The sequence below is a fragment of the Protomyctophum bolini genome, assembly GCF_963924005.1.
Source record: "Protomyctophum bolini genome assembly, chromosome: 16".
In the NCBI taxonomy this organism is placed as follows: Eukaryota; Metazoa; Chordata; class Actinopteri; order Myctophiformes; family Myctophidae; genus Protomyctophum; species Protomyctophum bolini.
Window position 1 is genome coordinate 35,821,364 of NC_137877.1, and position 16,428 is coordinate 35,837,791.

The 16,428-nt window shown below is 42.4% G+C and overlaps 1 protein-coding gene across 3 annotated transcripts in view; it reads left to right on the plus strand.

The window, feature by feature from the left end:
* Positions 1-16,428, plus strand: part of LOC308330567 (nck-associated protein 5-like) — a 65,025-nt gene that overhangs the window by 10,736 nt on the left and 37,861 nt on the right. For all 3 annotated transcript variants that reach the window (XM_080785489.1, XM_080785491.1, XM_080785490.1), the window contains exons 2-3: positions 13,598-13,688; positions 14,407-14,577. In XM_080785489.1, the coding sequence (XP_080641615.1) occupies positions 13,598-13,688; positions 14,407-14,577 (262 nt within the window). The remainder of the gene's footprint in view (positions 1-13,597; positions 13,689-14,406; positions 14,578-16,428) is intronic.

Here is a 16,428-nt window from a genome sequence, read left to right on the forward strand (position 1 = left end):
GGGGCAGGGGCCCCCAGAAGTCCTTCAGGGGGCAGGGGCCCCCAGAAGTCCTTCAGGGGGGCGGGGCAGGGACCCCCAGGAGTCAGATGTACTACAAGCTCACAGCATGTCACTTTGTGCCGTGCTACGAGCTTGTAGGTACATCTGCTATTTTTGATTTTTTTTTTTAAAACCTTGAAAAAGTGTTCACTGCGTGGTACATTTTGAATAATTTTGACACTATTTACATAAATCTTCTCTTCTGGGTGTTCCGGGCACAATACCTTTTCAGAGGGGGAGGTCCACAAACAAATACAAATCAATGTGGGAGTCCTTGGCATGAAACAGTTTGAGAACTACTGGCCTATTGAACAAATGACAAAGTATTGACTAATAATATTCTTGTCACAAGCTCTTGTTAATACTTTTCAATGGTTTCATATTTATAAAACTCACAGACCAACTTAACCACTTTCCACCTGGTGTCGCTATTTTGGGCATTTTCAAAATAGATTTTTAAAATAGCAGTGCAACACATTTTGGAGCTTGCCGATTGGCTATTTCGGCTGCTTTTGCACGACAGTCAATTCAAATGTAGTATGAAATTATTAATGAATGAAAATACATAAAAGATGCCGGTTTGGGTGATCTCGGAGGGCTGCTAGCCAGTTATCAAATGAATGAAACGGTGTGACGTCAAACTCTGGGTTTATTTATGGTTTATAATAATCATGTTCTCATTACAGCTAATGGTAACCATGTAATGCCTCATAGTTACTGCAAATCCACATCTACTGTAGCTTCTGAGTGACATTACATTAGTGACTCATGGATGGCTCATTGATCTGCACGGAGACAGGCGACTATGTAACATTCAAGGCATACATATTATGTCATGCATCCAATAAGGGCTGCACGTAATTTTCCGTATAGGCTACAATATAGGGTGATTTACCTGTTTTTCCAAATGTACTTTACTAGACCAGATTCTTCATATGTTGCAGAATATGTGAATACCTCACAGAAACATCTGTAACGTGTATTTGCTCTACCATGGATGGAATGAATGAAAGACTATGTTCGAATGCTTCCACAAAGTAGACACATAAACATTTAGCATATTAGGCCGACCGTATATTTCATATTGTGTTGGACACCATCTAGACTCTGACTCGTCTTTTTCTGTGGCCTGCTATCCAACAACACCACCATCATGCTATAATCTAAAAATAGAACACGTGAGAACATTGAGGTTGTGTTAATGAGTAGGTTGAAACCAAGCTGCTGACACTAATCCAACAGCACTATCTGCAGGGAAATTATTAATTCAGGGCAATTAATTAAAGAAATGTATTAATAATCTTGGCCACCAGAGGGGGCTCCTGTACTACAGTATGTGCTGCAGCATAGTCATACTGTCTGAGCAAACAGTATGTGTTGACTATGATCAGCTGTGCTTCAAAACATCCTTCACACCAGACACCACTGATCTGCATGAGACAAAAAAAATGTTGATTAACAATGAGATAATGAATAATTCTAATGTGGCACAGTGACAGTCCCTTGGATCAAGACACCTACATACATACAGTAGACAAATGCTGTTCAGTTCATTACTCTTGAACTGACCTTAAAAGACTCATTCCATGATGGCTACACGATACACACAAAACATCAACAGTAAACTTGTGATTGTGCCGAGTACTGCAACATTAATGTAAACACATTTTTCTATGTCAGTGGTTCTCTAACATTTTCATATAAAATAATATGTATTTGGCCACGGTCGCATGTTTGTGCCAGAGATGCCCAATAAGAGATTTGTCGACATACAAGATACAGTACGAGGTCACAACTTGTATCATCACAACACATTATTTAAATAGGGATTAACCTTAAGTGTCTAAAGTGTCTAAACTCCACTTTGCGAACCATTGTTCTACATCATTGTTCTCCTTTTGTTCTAAGAATGTTCTTGGCAGGGGGAATGCATTTTCATTTTCTTGGGTTGAATAGACAACTGCGGCTCCTGTGAAATGCATCTTGATTTGTGCTGACTGTGATTGTACACAGCATTGATCAAGACATAAATGTTTTATCCTTTTTACAAGACTCTGACTGTAAGTAGTACAATGATAGATACATAATATGTATGTAATCCAAATATATACAGTATATACACACTACACAGCATTATTGACTAATACAATAGCCATATTATGGTTACTAAAACTGCTGCTGTGTGTCTGTCTGTCTGTCTGTCTGTCTGTCTGTCTGTCTGTCTGTCTGTGTGTGTGTGTGTGTGTGTGTGTGTGTGTGTGTGTGTGTGTGTGTGTGTGTGTGTGTGTGTACCTGTGTTTGCATTACATGCATGAAGGAATTCTTATTCTGTGGTACTTTAGTGTTCTACTTACAGTTGAGAGAAGCTTAATGTGAAGCTTATAGTGCAGTGCAGTTGTGATTAAACTGTGTCAGATGAAGCTTGGCTTTTGACCGGTGGGTTATATGTTCAAATCCCACATCAGCTGTGAGAAACATGTGAAATGATCTCCTTTGATGAAGGCCTATTCATTCATAGTCCAGTTTGCGGTGAAGAGGTGACCAGTGTGTTAGTAAAAACAGAGATGTGTTGTGTGAGCGGTGACCACCGCGGCGTGACGTCATGTTGTAGTTTCCGGTGGTCACCTCTTCACGGAAAACTGGACTATGAATGCGCCTTAAGACTGGTTGTACTGGTCAGCTCCCACTGACCGACAGTAGAAGACTGTGGTTGTACTGGTCAGCTCCCACTGACCGACAGTAGAAGACTGTGGTTGTACTGGTCAGCTCCCACTGACCGACAGTAGAAGACTGTGGTTGTACTGGTCAGCTCCCACTGACCGACAGTAGAAGACTGTGGTTGTACTGGTCAGCTCCCACTGACCGACAGTAGAAGACTGTGGTTGTACTGGTCAGCTCCCACTGACCGACAGTAGAAGACTGTGGTTGTACTGGTCAGCTCCCAGTTATAAACAGTAGTAGACTGTGGTTGTACTGGTCAACTCCCAGTTATAAACAGTAGTAGACTGTGGTTGTACTGGTCAACTCCCAGTTATAATCAGTAGTAGACTGTGGTTGTACTGGTCAGCTCCCAGTTATATACAGTAGAAGACTGTGGTTGTACTGGTCAGCTCCCAGTTATATACAGTAGAAGACTGTGGTTGTACTGGTCAACTCCCAGTTATATACAGTAGAAGACTGTGGTTGTACTGGTCAGCACCGAATGATCAGCATAAGACTGTGATTGTACTGGGCATCTCCCATTGACATAACAATGATCACCCTGTGAGAATGTACCATAAGAACTTTAATTGTGCCTATGCGACAAATCCAATGGGACTTTGAGTTTGTTTTTAATCCGCCATTCGCGGATTTCCGCAAAAAGAAGGATTTCCATTGAAAAGCATTGGGAGTTTGTTTGAGAAAGTTTGGCGGGAAAATAAAACTGTGAACTCAGATTAGGTGTGACCACACCCTATAGTAACCCTGTTTTGTGTCACCACCCTCTGCAGGGCGACGGTGGCTCAGGGGTAGAGTGGCCGGATGGTAGCCGCAAGGTTGCCAGTTTGAACCCGGTCTCCCCTGTGTCAATTATCGAATGTGATCTTGGGCTCTACACACCCTCCGCCAACCTAGTCCCCATATATGGGGGACATGGGGAGAGCAACGGACTTGAACTCATGCATGCTTCCTTCATGCCTGAGTGTCCCAAGTTGCTTTTCACAATCTATGTAAAGCGCCTTCGATAAAGGCGCTATATAAATGCACAATTTACCATTCACCATGTAGGAAAAGTGCTTTTGCTCTTGTTGGGGTTATAGTTTTAGCTCATCTCTGAGTCCGCCACCAGATGGCAGTGGTGAATCATATTTTTACACTGTGTGTGTGTGTGTGTGTGTGTGTGTGTGTGTGTGTGTGTGTGTGTGTGTCTGTGTCTGTGTCTGTGTGCGCGTGGGTGTGCGAGCGCTGTATGTTGTATGTCATCAGCTCTTTTGTCAGTCACTGACATACATTGTGCGTGCGAGTTGTATGTCATCAGCTCTTTTGTCAGTCACTCACATACTTTGTATAAGTTAACATCATGTTTACAAGTTTACACACAGCTGGTATTGTCTGGATGCACCCATGACCACCCTGACTCATTTATTTTGCGTGACATACTTTTAAGATGAGGGACTGAGAGAAGAGAATTAGAACCCAACCATCCTAGCTTCTCAGATCCCTCCTTATAATAATGAATTGCATTTTATAGCGCTTTCCCAAGTGCTCAAAGCGCTTTACAATGGTTCATTCATTCATACATTGGGAGGTGATGTGGCGAACAGTCGACGCCAGCGTCCTCCCTTCCCACATTCACACACCAATGGTGGTCGAGCTCACACCGACCAACTCATTGGAGGCAATGTAGGGTTCAGTGTCTTGCCCAAGGACACTTCGACATATGGCCAGGAGGAGCCGGGATTCGAACCGCCGACCCAGGGATCATTGGACGACCTGCTCTACCTCCTGAGCCACAGCCGCTACCCCATCTTTATGAATTTTGTATGTATATCCAGTATAGATACAGTATGTCGTAGTATTTGCTCATGGGGCCCTGATGAAGTCTAGCAGGTTATAGCAACCCAAAACCTAACCCTACTTTAATAAAAGTCTTCTGAACCTTAACCTTAACCTCTTGAAACCTAGCATCCCTATTCTGGGGGAAAAGTTCAGCAAACGTGTTGTGACTTGTGAGCTTGTAGATATGCTAGTGTCTACAAAGACAGTTGGTATATAGGTTTATCCTAGAGGGAGACCTGGGGGACTGCAGTCAATTAACTGAACTGTATCCATGGCAACAGTTCTCAGGTGTGTTTGATTTTTAAGCTTCTACAGGTATTTGGTCAACCTGGTCCCAAAATGACAGATTATCCTCAAAGTACAATTTAAATGTCTTGAGGAGGAGAGGAGAGCGAGAAGAGAGGATGGGCCAGGAGAGAAGAGGAGGATATGAGAGGGCAGGACAGGGGAGGTGATGTGAGGGCATGAGAGGAGTGTGTTTTTATTGTTGTTTACTGGTTCCAGACAGTTCATGTCAGTGTTTTCTGTTTTGTGTTCCAGTTTGGAGGAGTGAGAGATAAGCAGATGTATCTCTGTTTTAATTCCATCATAATCTGTCGGATTATGATATTATGCTCGTCAAACTGTGGCACTCTTATCCCTGTAGCTACACCAGCGAGAGTAATACCCCCAAGCCTATAATTCATAAAATTCATACTAATTCATACTATGCACATGCATAGAGACGCATTGTAGTGCATCAGTAATCTAGGATCATAGGTAAACTACGTAAGAACCTAGCATCAGTCTAAGAAGTATAATGTCAAAAGATAGTGTGTATTCTGTACATATTTGAAACTATACAAACTATATACCAGCTCAACAAATTAACCTGGCATCAGTCTAAATAACATCTAAATTTCATCTCTCTCTCTCTCTCTCTCTCTCTCTCTCTCTCTCTCTCTCTCTCTCTCTCTCTCTCTCTCTCTCTTGCGTTCTTTCTCAGAAACTTCATATGAAGTGTCTGCCTCCAGCACTGACATTCCCGTTTGTCTCCTCTCTTATTGATGGCTGGTACTTCTCAGCGGGTTCATAAGGGGTAGTAATAAGCCTGGCATTATGTCCAGCCAACTGCAGAATGACTGCTGAGCTGAGAGCCCTCTCGCACTCCAGGTTCTGAACCCATCTGCCTGTGCTCAGTGAAGTGTGAGATTATAGGCTCTGGTGATTAGTGTCAGTGATTTAATTTGCCACGCGTTGAGGAAATGTGGTAGAGAGATGATGATGGACATTGAGGGTGGTGGTGGTGGTGGTCATTGGTTTGCTAATCAGGACGGCGCCGTGCTTACCAGAGGAATGTTGTGCCACGGTGTCAAATGGAGTTTAGTAGAGGTATGAAACAGAGAGGTAGCGCTTCAGTTGTCGAACATTTTCATGTCAAGCGCCCCCAAATTGATACCTATATACAAGTGTGAACGCGGGAAGCAAACGCAGCTGTTGTGGCAGTCTGAGACACACACACACACACACACACACACACAGACCTTTGTGCGTGCTTGTGTATTTATTTGTGTGTGATACAGCCCCCCCCCCCCCCCCCCCAATTATTTTGTATAGACCTGCATTTTTTTTTAAACATTTTTTAAAAAGTATATAGGGCGAGAGAGAAAGAGATATGATTAGTCATTGTTAAAGAGGACATGCTCTCTAGCTGGTGAAATTAATCACTTTCAATCTGACATCCCTACTTGGTGCATGTTATAGATTCCACTATTCTTGTAGTTAAACTTTTCTTCATTTAGCTGGGGACCCCCTGGAAGAACGGTACTTATATGTTCACATGCAGACACTATTCTGTATTGAACAAAATGCGCCACTGAGACTCCATGGATTGAGTAGTGTTTGAATAGGAAGCACAGCATTGCCATGAATCACATCCATTCATTACATTTATGGTACAACCACCCCTCTGATATAAATAAGATTGCCTGTCTTGTTCAGGCTCAGGTGTTTATACTCGGGTGTATTGTAGTGCTGCAGCTATACAGTAATGGAAACCCTAGAGAGCAACAGATGGGCTTCCAGTTTTCCACGGTGAGGTGCTCGCCTACCCGTTTGGCTCGTCATCAGAGCGGTGACAAGGGTTGAGTCACTCGCTGTGTGGGTGAAACTAGGCCATCCATTCACACAGTGTTGTGCACAATGAGTTGGGGTCAGAGGCTTCTGGAAAGTGTAGCCTGTGGCAAAATGTCATGGAGAAACTGCATGAAACCTCCAGTATAATGCAATGGAGATTCCTTTCATGTGAAGCATCAGTGGAGACGTACAGTAGCCATCAAATAACAATAAGCGCCACAGGCTATATGTAACGTTATAGATTGACTTTATCAAAGCTGAAATACATGAGAACCTGAAGAGACTTGAAGAGTGGAATGGAATGTCTTCCTGTCTAGCAGTTCTGCCCCCTGTATGATCGTTACAAGTGGTCTTGGACAGTCAGCTGCCCTTCAAGGTAACACTTTGTAATGATCACTCAATCCTGTAAATTTGCACGCATCCGGAATGATCGCCACCATTCCTCACCAAGGACTCTGTCCAGATCCATTCTTTCTAGGCTTTCTAGTCTTGTCCAGGCTTGACTGTTGCTGACTGTCTTTGCTGGTCTGCTGGCATGCTTTCTCAGACCCCTTCAAATAATCCAGGATGTCGCGGCACACTTCCCTTTCCTTCAGAACATGATCCAGTCCTACACCCCTTTCCAGACACTTAGATATTCTACCACGGGATGTCTGTCTTTGTAGCACAGATATTAGCTTCACACAACTTTTGTGCCATCTGAGAATGCCTAAATTACAAATTGAGAACACATGCACACATGCTGTATGCACACATATTCATAATGTGTACCTGTGCACATATGCCCACATACAGTACATGCATACCACAGTACATGCATCTTTTTCAATGCAGTAACTAGTAATGATTATGATATGATTCCAATAGACAATAATATGTGACTACTGTATTTCTGAGGTGCAATGTGTGCTCTACATTTTATACAAAAGCTATCATGATCACAGGTTCATAGTGGTTTTTGGTACAAAACACATTTACCATCTCAACCTCAACCTACAGTAGTAAGTAACCTTAACCTCACAATCCCTTTCCCTTACCGTGATTATATGCCCTGTCCCCAACCTGAACCTTTTTAACCCTGACTATGAAACCAAACATCATTACAATGTTCTCATGTTTGCTGAATTTGATTTGAACTCACAACATTTTTGAATCTCTCATAAAGGAAGCCAATTCTGGCATAGCTATGCTATCTGAATGGTTTCTTGCTAATAAGTTATCACTAAATGTAAATAAATCAAATGTTATAGTTTTTGTGAGCAAAAACAAAAAATACTGTCATCATAGAGCTAAGATCTATTGGTGGGATTGAAATTAGTTTCTAGGTATCCTGGTGGATGAAAAATTGTCTTGGAAAGAACACATACATACAGTAACCAACAAAGTTTCAAGATCATTTGGTATCATCAGAAGAATTAGGGGCCTGGTTCATCAGGCTTGCCTCTTAACCCTTTATTACAGTTTGATTTATCCATATCTCATTTATTGCAATATTGTTTGGGCAAGTACATATCCATCCAATTTACACAAATTATTAATTATTCAAAAGAAATGTGTAAGAATAGCTACCTCTTCTTACTATTTGGCTCCATCTGCTCCTTTGTTTAAAGATCTAAATGTATTGTCTATCTATGACATTAACATAGTACAGCCTTGTTCTTTCATCTATAAATGCACTTACCTTCCAAATATGCTTCCTACAACTTTCAAAGAATATTTTAAGACCAAGTTCATGATTATAATACTAGACAATCTGATAATATTCATCCTCCCTTCAGCCGTACCACTCAGACAGTTCTCCATAAAAGTCAGAGGTTCTTTACTCTGGAATTCACACATACTTATTGCCAACTCCTCATCTTCACTCTGTAACTTTAAACATAGATTGAGGGCCAGCCTCTTGAAGCAAACCTCTCCATTTGATTCTAACGTAATGTAGCTTTATTGTGCATACTCAGACACAGATAGACATGCATCTACACTATAGGCACACTCAGGCTTGCGCGTGCGTGCATGCATGCGTGCACTCTCTCTCTCTCACACAAACACACACACACACACACACACACACACACACACACACACACACACACACACAAGTGTAAATAATTTGTTGTTTTTTGTTATTGTTATTTTCCATACCTATGTTTGATTAGTTTGTCTCCTTACTATTTGTATATTACTATTTGTATATTATCTTTGGTGAGAACCACATATAAGCCCTCCATGGGTTTCTTTTCTCACCTGCACACACTTCTCTGTTATTGATGTTACCTTTTTTGTACTGTTTTATTGTGCGAATAAACTAAACTAAACAAAAAAAATGTGGGGAATATAACAGTGCTAACATGCACGTTGTACGCACGGGAATGTAACAGTGCTAAATTGCACGTTGTACGCACGCACGCACGCAGTTGAATTACAATTGTATAGCTATGAGGACACTGAACTCTGGCAACATATCTGTCTGTCCTCTTTCTGTCACCTACTGAAACAAATCATTTCAAGCGTTGTTTCAGTTTTGCACATTTAACTCCTAAAAGTAAAACAGATTTAGACTTTGTGGGCAGTAACATTCCATCAATCAGGGTCGTCTTTGTTCTCCATTATCCCATGATTAAAAACAGGTAATCCACAAATCTAGAACATAAACATGCTCAAAGCAGGATAATGCCTGATCTGCTATGATCTGTAATGACTATACTGTAGTTCTGCATGTTACAACCTGGTCAAATTAATAGCCTACATAATTGTCCCAGTGATTTGTCGTGTGTGTGTGTGTGTGTGTGTGTGTGTGTGTGTGTGTGTGTGTGTGTGTGTGTGTGTGTGTGTGTGTGTGTGTGTGTGTGTGTGTGTGTGTGTGTGTGTGTGTGTGTGTGTGTGTGTGTGTGTGTGTGTGTGTGTGTGTGTGTGTGTGTGTGTGTGTGTGTGTACGTGTGCGTGCGTGTGTGTGTGTGTGAACTTGATTCGATTAATCCAAGCCTATTGATCATTTAAAAAACATACTAAATGCATGCAGCCCACCCGTCTGACGTGTTAATTGGTCAGATGGGCATGTGTGAATCAATTTGCAACTTTGTGTTGAAAAGTGCTTTACACGTACACGGCTGTCACCTCTACAATCATGTTTATCTTTGAAAAACAACAAAAAAAACTGATGATTCTCATTGGGACAAAGAAATCACATCCATAATGCAAACCAGATGCCATTTTATCTCTGTTAAGGTACGGGAAATATGTCATGACGGATAAGCAATAACAACACTTAGGCGAACAAAAGCATCTTTGTGCCGAGGCTCTGCATTCCATACATAGTGTGACATTAAGCCCAATCATGTTACACATTAACACATTTAGAGAAAAGACAACATAACATCCAGCATTCATTCTGTGGCACTCCAGGAATGAGGCCCAAATACATAGACAGAGTCTGCGGCCGCACTGACCTCAAGTTGTTCCCCCCCCTGCCAGGCCAGAGTCATGGGACAGGGACACAGGACCGGGGACGTCTGGAGAGTGAGACAGCGAGCGTGGGTGGTTGGGGTTTTGTTTTTTTTCGTCTTCCCATTTCTGGGAACGTTCCGCGCTCAGCATTCCTCCCCACACAGTCCGCTGAGAGCGAATCCCCGAGACCCACTTTCTCAGTGCCCACTCACACACACACACACACACACACGATGGAGCTATGGAGACCACTGGGAGCTGTGGTTTGTAGGCCTCCTTAAAGCTTCCGTGCAGGTGGGAGAACAGCATGGGGTGAGTGTCATGCAGTTCAAAAATAACTTATTCTTTTTCCTAGGCATCATGATTTAGTTATAAGCATTATTGAGTGCAGTGAGCCAGACATTGTGTTCATAATGTGATGCAGGGTCTCTGTTATTGTGCAGAATATTGTTACTGTCCACATGTGGGAATTTCCCCAGACTTTGACTGTGGCACATTTTAAAAACGGGGAAGGATTTTGTCCTGAGACACCAGTTGAATTGATTTAAGTAGCCTACCTGTCAGAATAAAACATGAGTTGTATTCTGGCTTCCCAAGACCTGAGCTGTGAACCACCTCAATTATTATATCTAGCACATTGAGCGATATATGCAAGTACAGATGAATTATGACATCCTGCCTGCGCATGAGATACTAGATGCCATTGCTCAAAGACTTTCTATAACGGATCACTGGCTAGCGAAAACTTGAACACAGTGCTGGCCTGTTGATGCTGCTGGTGGTGGTGATGATGATGATGATGTTCATTCTCCTGGTGGTGGTGGTGGTGGTGATGATGATGATGATGACGTAGTTCTTGTTGTTATTGATGATGATGATGATGATTGAGATGGCGATAATGATGGTGTTTGTGGAACTAATAATAATCATGATAATGTAACTTCTGAATCTGCAGTGACAGAAGATGTGCCATGTATTACCGGTAGTGGTCTAATAATGATGAATACAGATCTTGTGATTATTATGGATACAACAAGATGAAATGCATGTGGGCATTATCTTATCTTCATCATAGTATGTCTAGATCAGACAGAACCAGATTTATACTCCGCTATAGACCCCTTTCACAGCCTAAATATGGGTCCATTCTGAAGTCTAAAATGTACGGTAGCATGGCTGCCCCCCCAAAAAGGTTCTATGTTCCCACTCCCCCTGCCTCCCCAAAAAGGTTATATGTTCCCACTCCCTCCCCAAAAAGGCTCTATGTTCCCACTCCCCCTGCCCCCCAAAAAAGGTTCTATGTTCCCACTCCCCCTGTGTGTGTGTGTGTGTGTGTGTGTGTGTGTGTGTGTGTGTGTGTGTGTGTGTGTGTGTGTGTGTGTGTGTGTGTGTGTGTGTGTGTGTGTGTGTGTGTGTGTGTGTGTGTGTGTGTGTGTGTGTGTGTGTGTGTGTGTGTGTGTGTGTGTGTGTGTGTAATATATATATAACGCCTGACGATGTCACTGGTAGGCAGGTTTCTGAAGTGTCCACAGCCGAGTAGAAATTGGGTTTACTATTTTATCATGATCATTAGTGTGTTGTGCAAACCAATTATATGAAGAAACTTGTCCAAATGGGATAGCACCAAAAGAATGTCATGGTTTGGTTTCCATTTTGGCCCTATATGCAATCAATTCATAGACATGACATGAAGAATAATGACAAAATTCAATATCATCAAGCCCTATAGATGTCACAGGTAGGCGGACATCTGAACTGTCCACAGTCACATCCTCTATGGTCGAGTGGGGAACATAGAACCTGTTTTTGGTTGAGTTTTTTCAGGGGACGGGGGGAGTGGGGAACATATAGGGAGGACCCCAGTTAATGCTAATGGCGCTAACAGCAGAGCCGCCTGCATCAAGGGTAATATGTCAGCTAGGGCGACATAACAAATTGCGTGGTCATTTTCCATCAGACATATACACCTCTGAGGGGAAAGCAATTATTATAACTCATCAAGGCGGCCTGTATGTATAAGCCTTTTGAACAAATGTCAGCTCCATCAATGTGGGTGTTTATAGAGATGATACATTGTGGGCTGTGTAATCATCAGAGGTTTTTGAATGTGGACATAATGGATGGGTACAGTGGAGAATAATTCCATATAGAATGGGTTATTTGCTGCCAGCAAAGCGTGTAATGTACAGTACAGTAATCCTACTGCAAATAGGCCTATGAAGCAACAATCTGTCTGTACATATATATTATACAGCCCCTAATATATGTGAGTGTACATTCCGAATAGAATACATCCATCCATCCATCCATCTTCAACCACTTATCCGTAGTCGGGTTGCGGGGGCAACAGCTCCAGACTTCCCTCTCCAGAGCAACATTAGTGACTTCCTCCCCGGGGATCCCAAGACGTTCCAAGGCCAGTGAGTCGATGTGTTTCCTCCAACTGCGCCTTGGTCTGCCCCGGGGGTCTCCTCCCACTCATATCGGCCACTTGTATTCGCGAACTTATCTTTCGGTCATGACCCACACTTCATGACCATAGGTGAGAGTAGGAACGAAGATTGCTTAGTAGAGCAATATAAACTAAAAAGAGAGTAGATTTTTCACTTTGAGCAGTGAGCACATCAGGGGTCCCCCAGAGCTTTATACTAGGCAAGCTCCTTTTTTCCCTCCGGACCAAATCTCTTTTGCCGAAAATAGCCAATCTACAAGCTCACAATGCATAGCGTGGCGACATGTTTTGAGCTCGTAGATCAGTTATTTTCGAAGAATGTTCGCCCCAGAATAGGGACTGGGGCACTAGGGTTCATGCAGCTCATGATCTTTGTGTTGTGTTGATGGTTAACCTTGACCTTGACCTTGACATATAAAACCAGTAACTGCTGGGTGAGCGATGGCACTTTGGCATGGGTTCAGATACAGTATATACTGTGTAGACCGAATTCTGTACTGGCCAGGCATGACAGACTTACGGCCATATATGGTGACATGAGGTGTTGTGAGGCGTGAAGGACTGATGGCCATATATGGTGGCGTGACGGACTGACTGACTGACAGGTTTTGTAGGTTCTCATAGTAATTTACCACGATCTTTATTTCAGCATCCCTAGTCTGGTCATGTCGTTATAGGCAAAAATTCTGAAAGAATGGATAACCATTCAGCCAAAATAGGCAAACATTCGACAAACATTTGTTGAGAATAGCTTATCTCTACAAGCTTCTACTGTAGATCAGCTAATTTCGCTAGTTGAGGTATGGTAGTTATACAAGGAGGTGTGCATAGTTTCAGGCCACGTTTATTTGTTTGTCTTCAGCCCCCTCTGGTGGACAAATGGTCATACACATTGACAGACAGCTTCTAATCTACTTACTAGCTTTTACAGTCCCCCCCCCCCCCCCCCCCCCCCCCCCCACTATAAGGCAATATTGTGACCAGTTGACCTGTTGTCTTTCAATGCAGCATGGAGGAGACGGTGAGATCTCTACTGCAGAGCCACGACCTAATGGATGGGTCCAAAGTCGACCCTCTGGACCTCATGAAAGCATACAAGGTACAGTACAACACAGAAAGGGTGGATGCGGGGGATATGATGTGTATCTGGAACAAGCTGTGCTTGTCCAGAGGCCTTACATTGGTTTTACCTCCTAGTCATGTTTACTATTGTCTGTGGTTCCTTGTTTAATTCAACCTTTACTCAAGTTTGCCCTTTTGCAACAGTGACAACACACACACACACACACACACACACACACACACACACACACACACACAGGATATAAGGAACTTTTAACAAGAGAAAGTGAGAAAGTTCTTTCACTTATGTTTTCCAAGTTTCAGGAAATGTACATAGAAGTTTACTGTTAGTTGCACTACTGAGACAAGTTTATGATGTGATTAGTGAGGCTTAGCCTGTGTGTGTGTGTGTGTGTGTGTGTGTGTGTGTGTGTGTGTGTGTGTGTGTGTGTGTGTGTGTGTGTGTGTGTGTGTGTGTGTGTGTGTGTGTGTGTGTGTGTGTGTGTGTGTGTGTGTGTGTGTGTGTGTGCGCGCGTGTGCGCGAGTGAACTTATTTCGATTAATCTAAGCCGATTGATCCTTTAAAAAAACATACTAAATGCATGCAGCCCACCCGTCTGACGTAGGTTAATTGGTCAGATGGGTGGGCCGCGAACACTTCCAAGATTTGACCAAGTGGGCCCTGATCCAGAAATGGTTGGTTGCTGTGGTAGAAATAAAGATTGACTTAACTTGAACACCATCATCATCATCAGGACAAACTCCTGGAGGAGATGTGGAAACAGCAGGACAACCCAGAGGGCCCTGCAAGGGACACAGCAGAGGGGCCCAGCTCACCAGGCGATGGAGGAGGAGGAGGAGGAGATGAAGTCGGGGAGAATTTGGAGGACAGCAGGCCTCTTCTCGAACGACTCAAAGCCCTGGAGGTAATATTGTACTGTAACACTAAAACCAATGAGAACCCCCCTCGAAAACGATGCATCCCAAGGGCCTTATCCTCTAAATACATTTCAAATAGTCAATAAAGCCTGATTTCTATATACGACAGTGACTCGCTCGTGAACTCATCCCAGACTTACACCATGTGATATACAAACTTTACGCTGCATATTTTGCACTGCACTGTTCTCTTTTTTTATCTACTTTGTTTGTTGAAATCCTCCCACATCACACTTCCATGTGAAGCTGAGGAAATTAAACTCCTCAACTCCCATTAAAAAAACAGTAGCTACCGTAGTTTCCTTTTCCTTTTACATTTTGAAATGCCTATTTTTGGGAAACCAGTGAAGCTTAAAGGAACTTAAAAAGAAATAATAGTGAATAAAAAGTAAAAACATAAAAGGAATAGATTGAGTCAACTGGAGCACAAATCAGAAGTAATAAAATCTACGCAGTACACTTAATGTGCTTAACGGTGCTGCGTGCATGATTCCCACTTCTACAATGTTATCCATGTGTGTATTGTGTGTGCGCTTTGTGTGTCCATGACTATATTTACACGTCTCTGTGTATGTACATTTACTGTGTCTGTGTGCACGCGTGCACGTGCGCACAGTCTTGATATCCAAACTGTCATGTAGCACCAGTGTTCATGGTGTACATTGGTGTAGCCTGATTGTCCATGGGACGTACAGTAGCTATTTAGCAGCCTACTGCCAGTGACTCTGTGGCTGCACAGCCAAACAGTCTGTGGTTGGTATATGGTCTTCTCATCTAAGTAAAAGTTTTGATACGGAGCAGTAAAAAGTGAGTTGCTAGATTCCCATTCCTAAATATATTCACTGTGCTCTCTGCTCTGTAGTATGTCTCAGCACCACGGTTTGACAGGTCCTTGTCAGTTGAATGGATACAGTCGTAGTGTTTACGTAATTAATCTATGCATTGTGATATTAATACATAGTTTTTGCTTGGAGATGTGCGTTAAACTGATCTTAAGTGTAGGAGGGTCTTTGATGTGTCTGCAAGCTTGCTGACAATATTATGTCTGTCATATTTGTCTTGGATGGAGTGAAGCTCATATCCACTGATACTGCGCTTGTAAGAGTGTTTGATGTGTTGTTTCAATTGGCAGCTGGTGCACAAATGATCACTGGAGATAATCTAACATTAATAGCCACCAATCATAATTAGTTTCAGCTGCCAAGTAATATTCATATACGGTAATCCGTTTTTATCTGGTTTTATCTGGTCAGTAGTATAGAGCAGCATTAAAACAGCATAGAAACAGACTAGAACAAATAGCACAGTATATCATCACCGTGAGAGAGAAACCTATATCTGCATAATTCCATTTTGTTATGTTTTTTCATGATGTCCAATTTCATAGTTCACAACAATGACCTGGCATCCGTCTACATAACATACTATTTAACAATGTTACATTAACAACACTTTTGCCTATTCATAAGCCTGCAAGCTCTTCGAGGCTAGGGAAAGTGCTATGACTTGACAATGAACATTGAAGACAAAAGTGAGGACGCAAATTGCGATTTCCTGATGTATGATGATAAGAGCGCCCCTCACTTCACACGGGTGTGATTATTATTTTGTGATTTATTTTTTAAATGCTACAATGACATTCCCAGACCCAAACTAGAGACGCCAGATTGAAAGTGGTTGTGACTAAATCGTAACTACGTACATTGGATCCATTGGAACAAGTTACAGTATCTGCATTTCTTGAAAAGTAACTGTGTTGGACATTCCGACAGCGACTATAATAGTATTGAATGTTTCATTAATGTTCTGCAGGATGGAGAAACACAGGGAATTAGTGG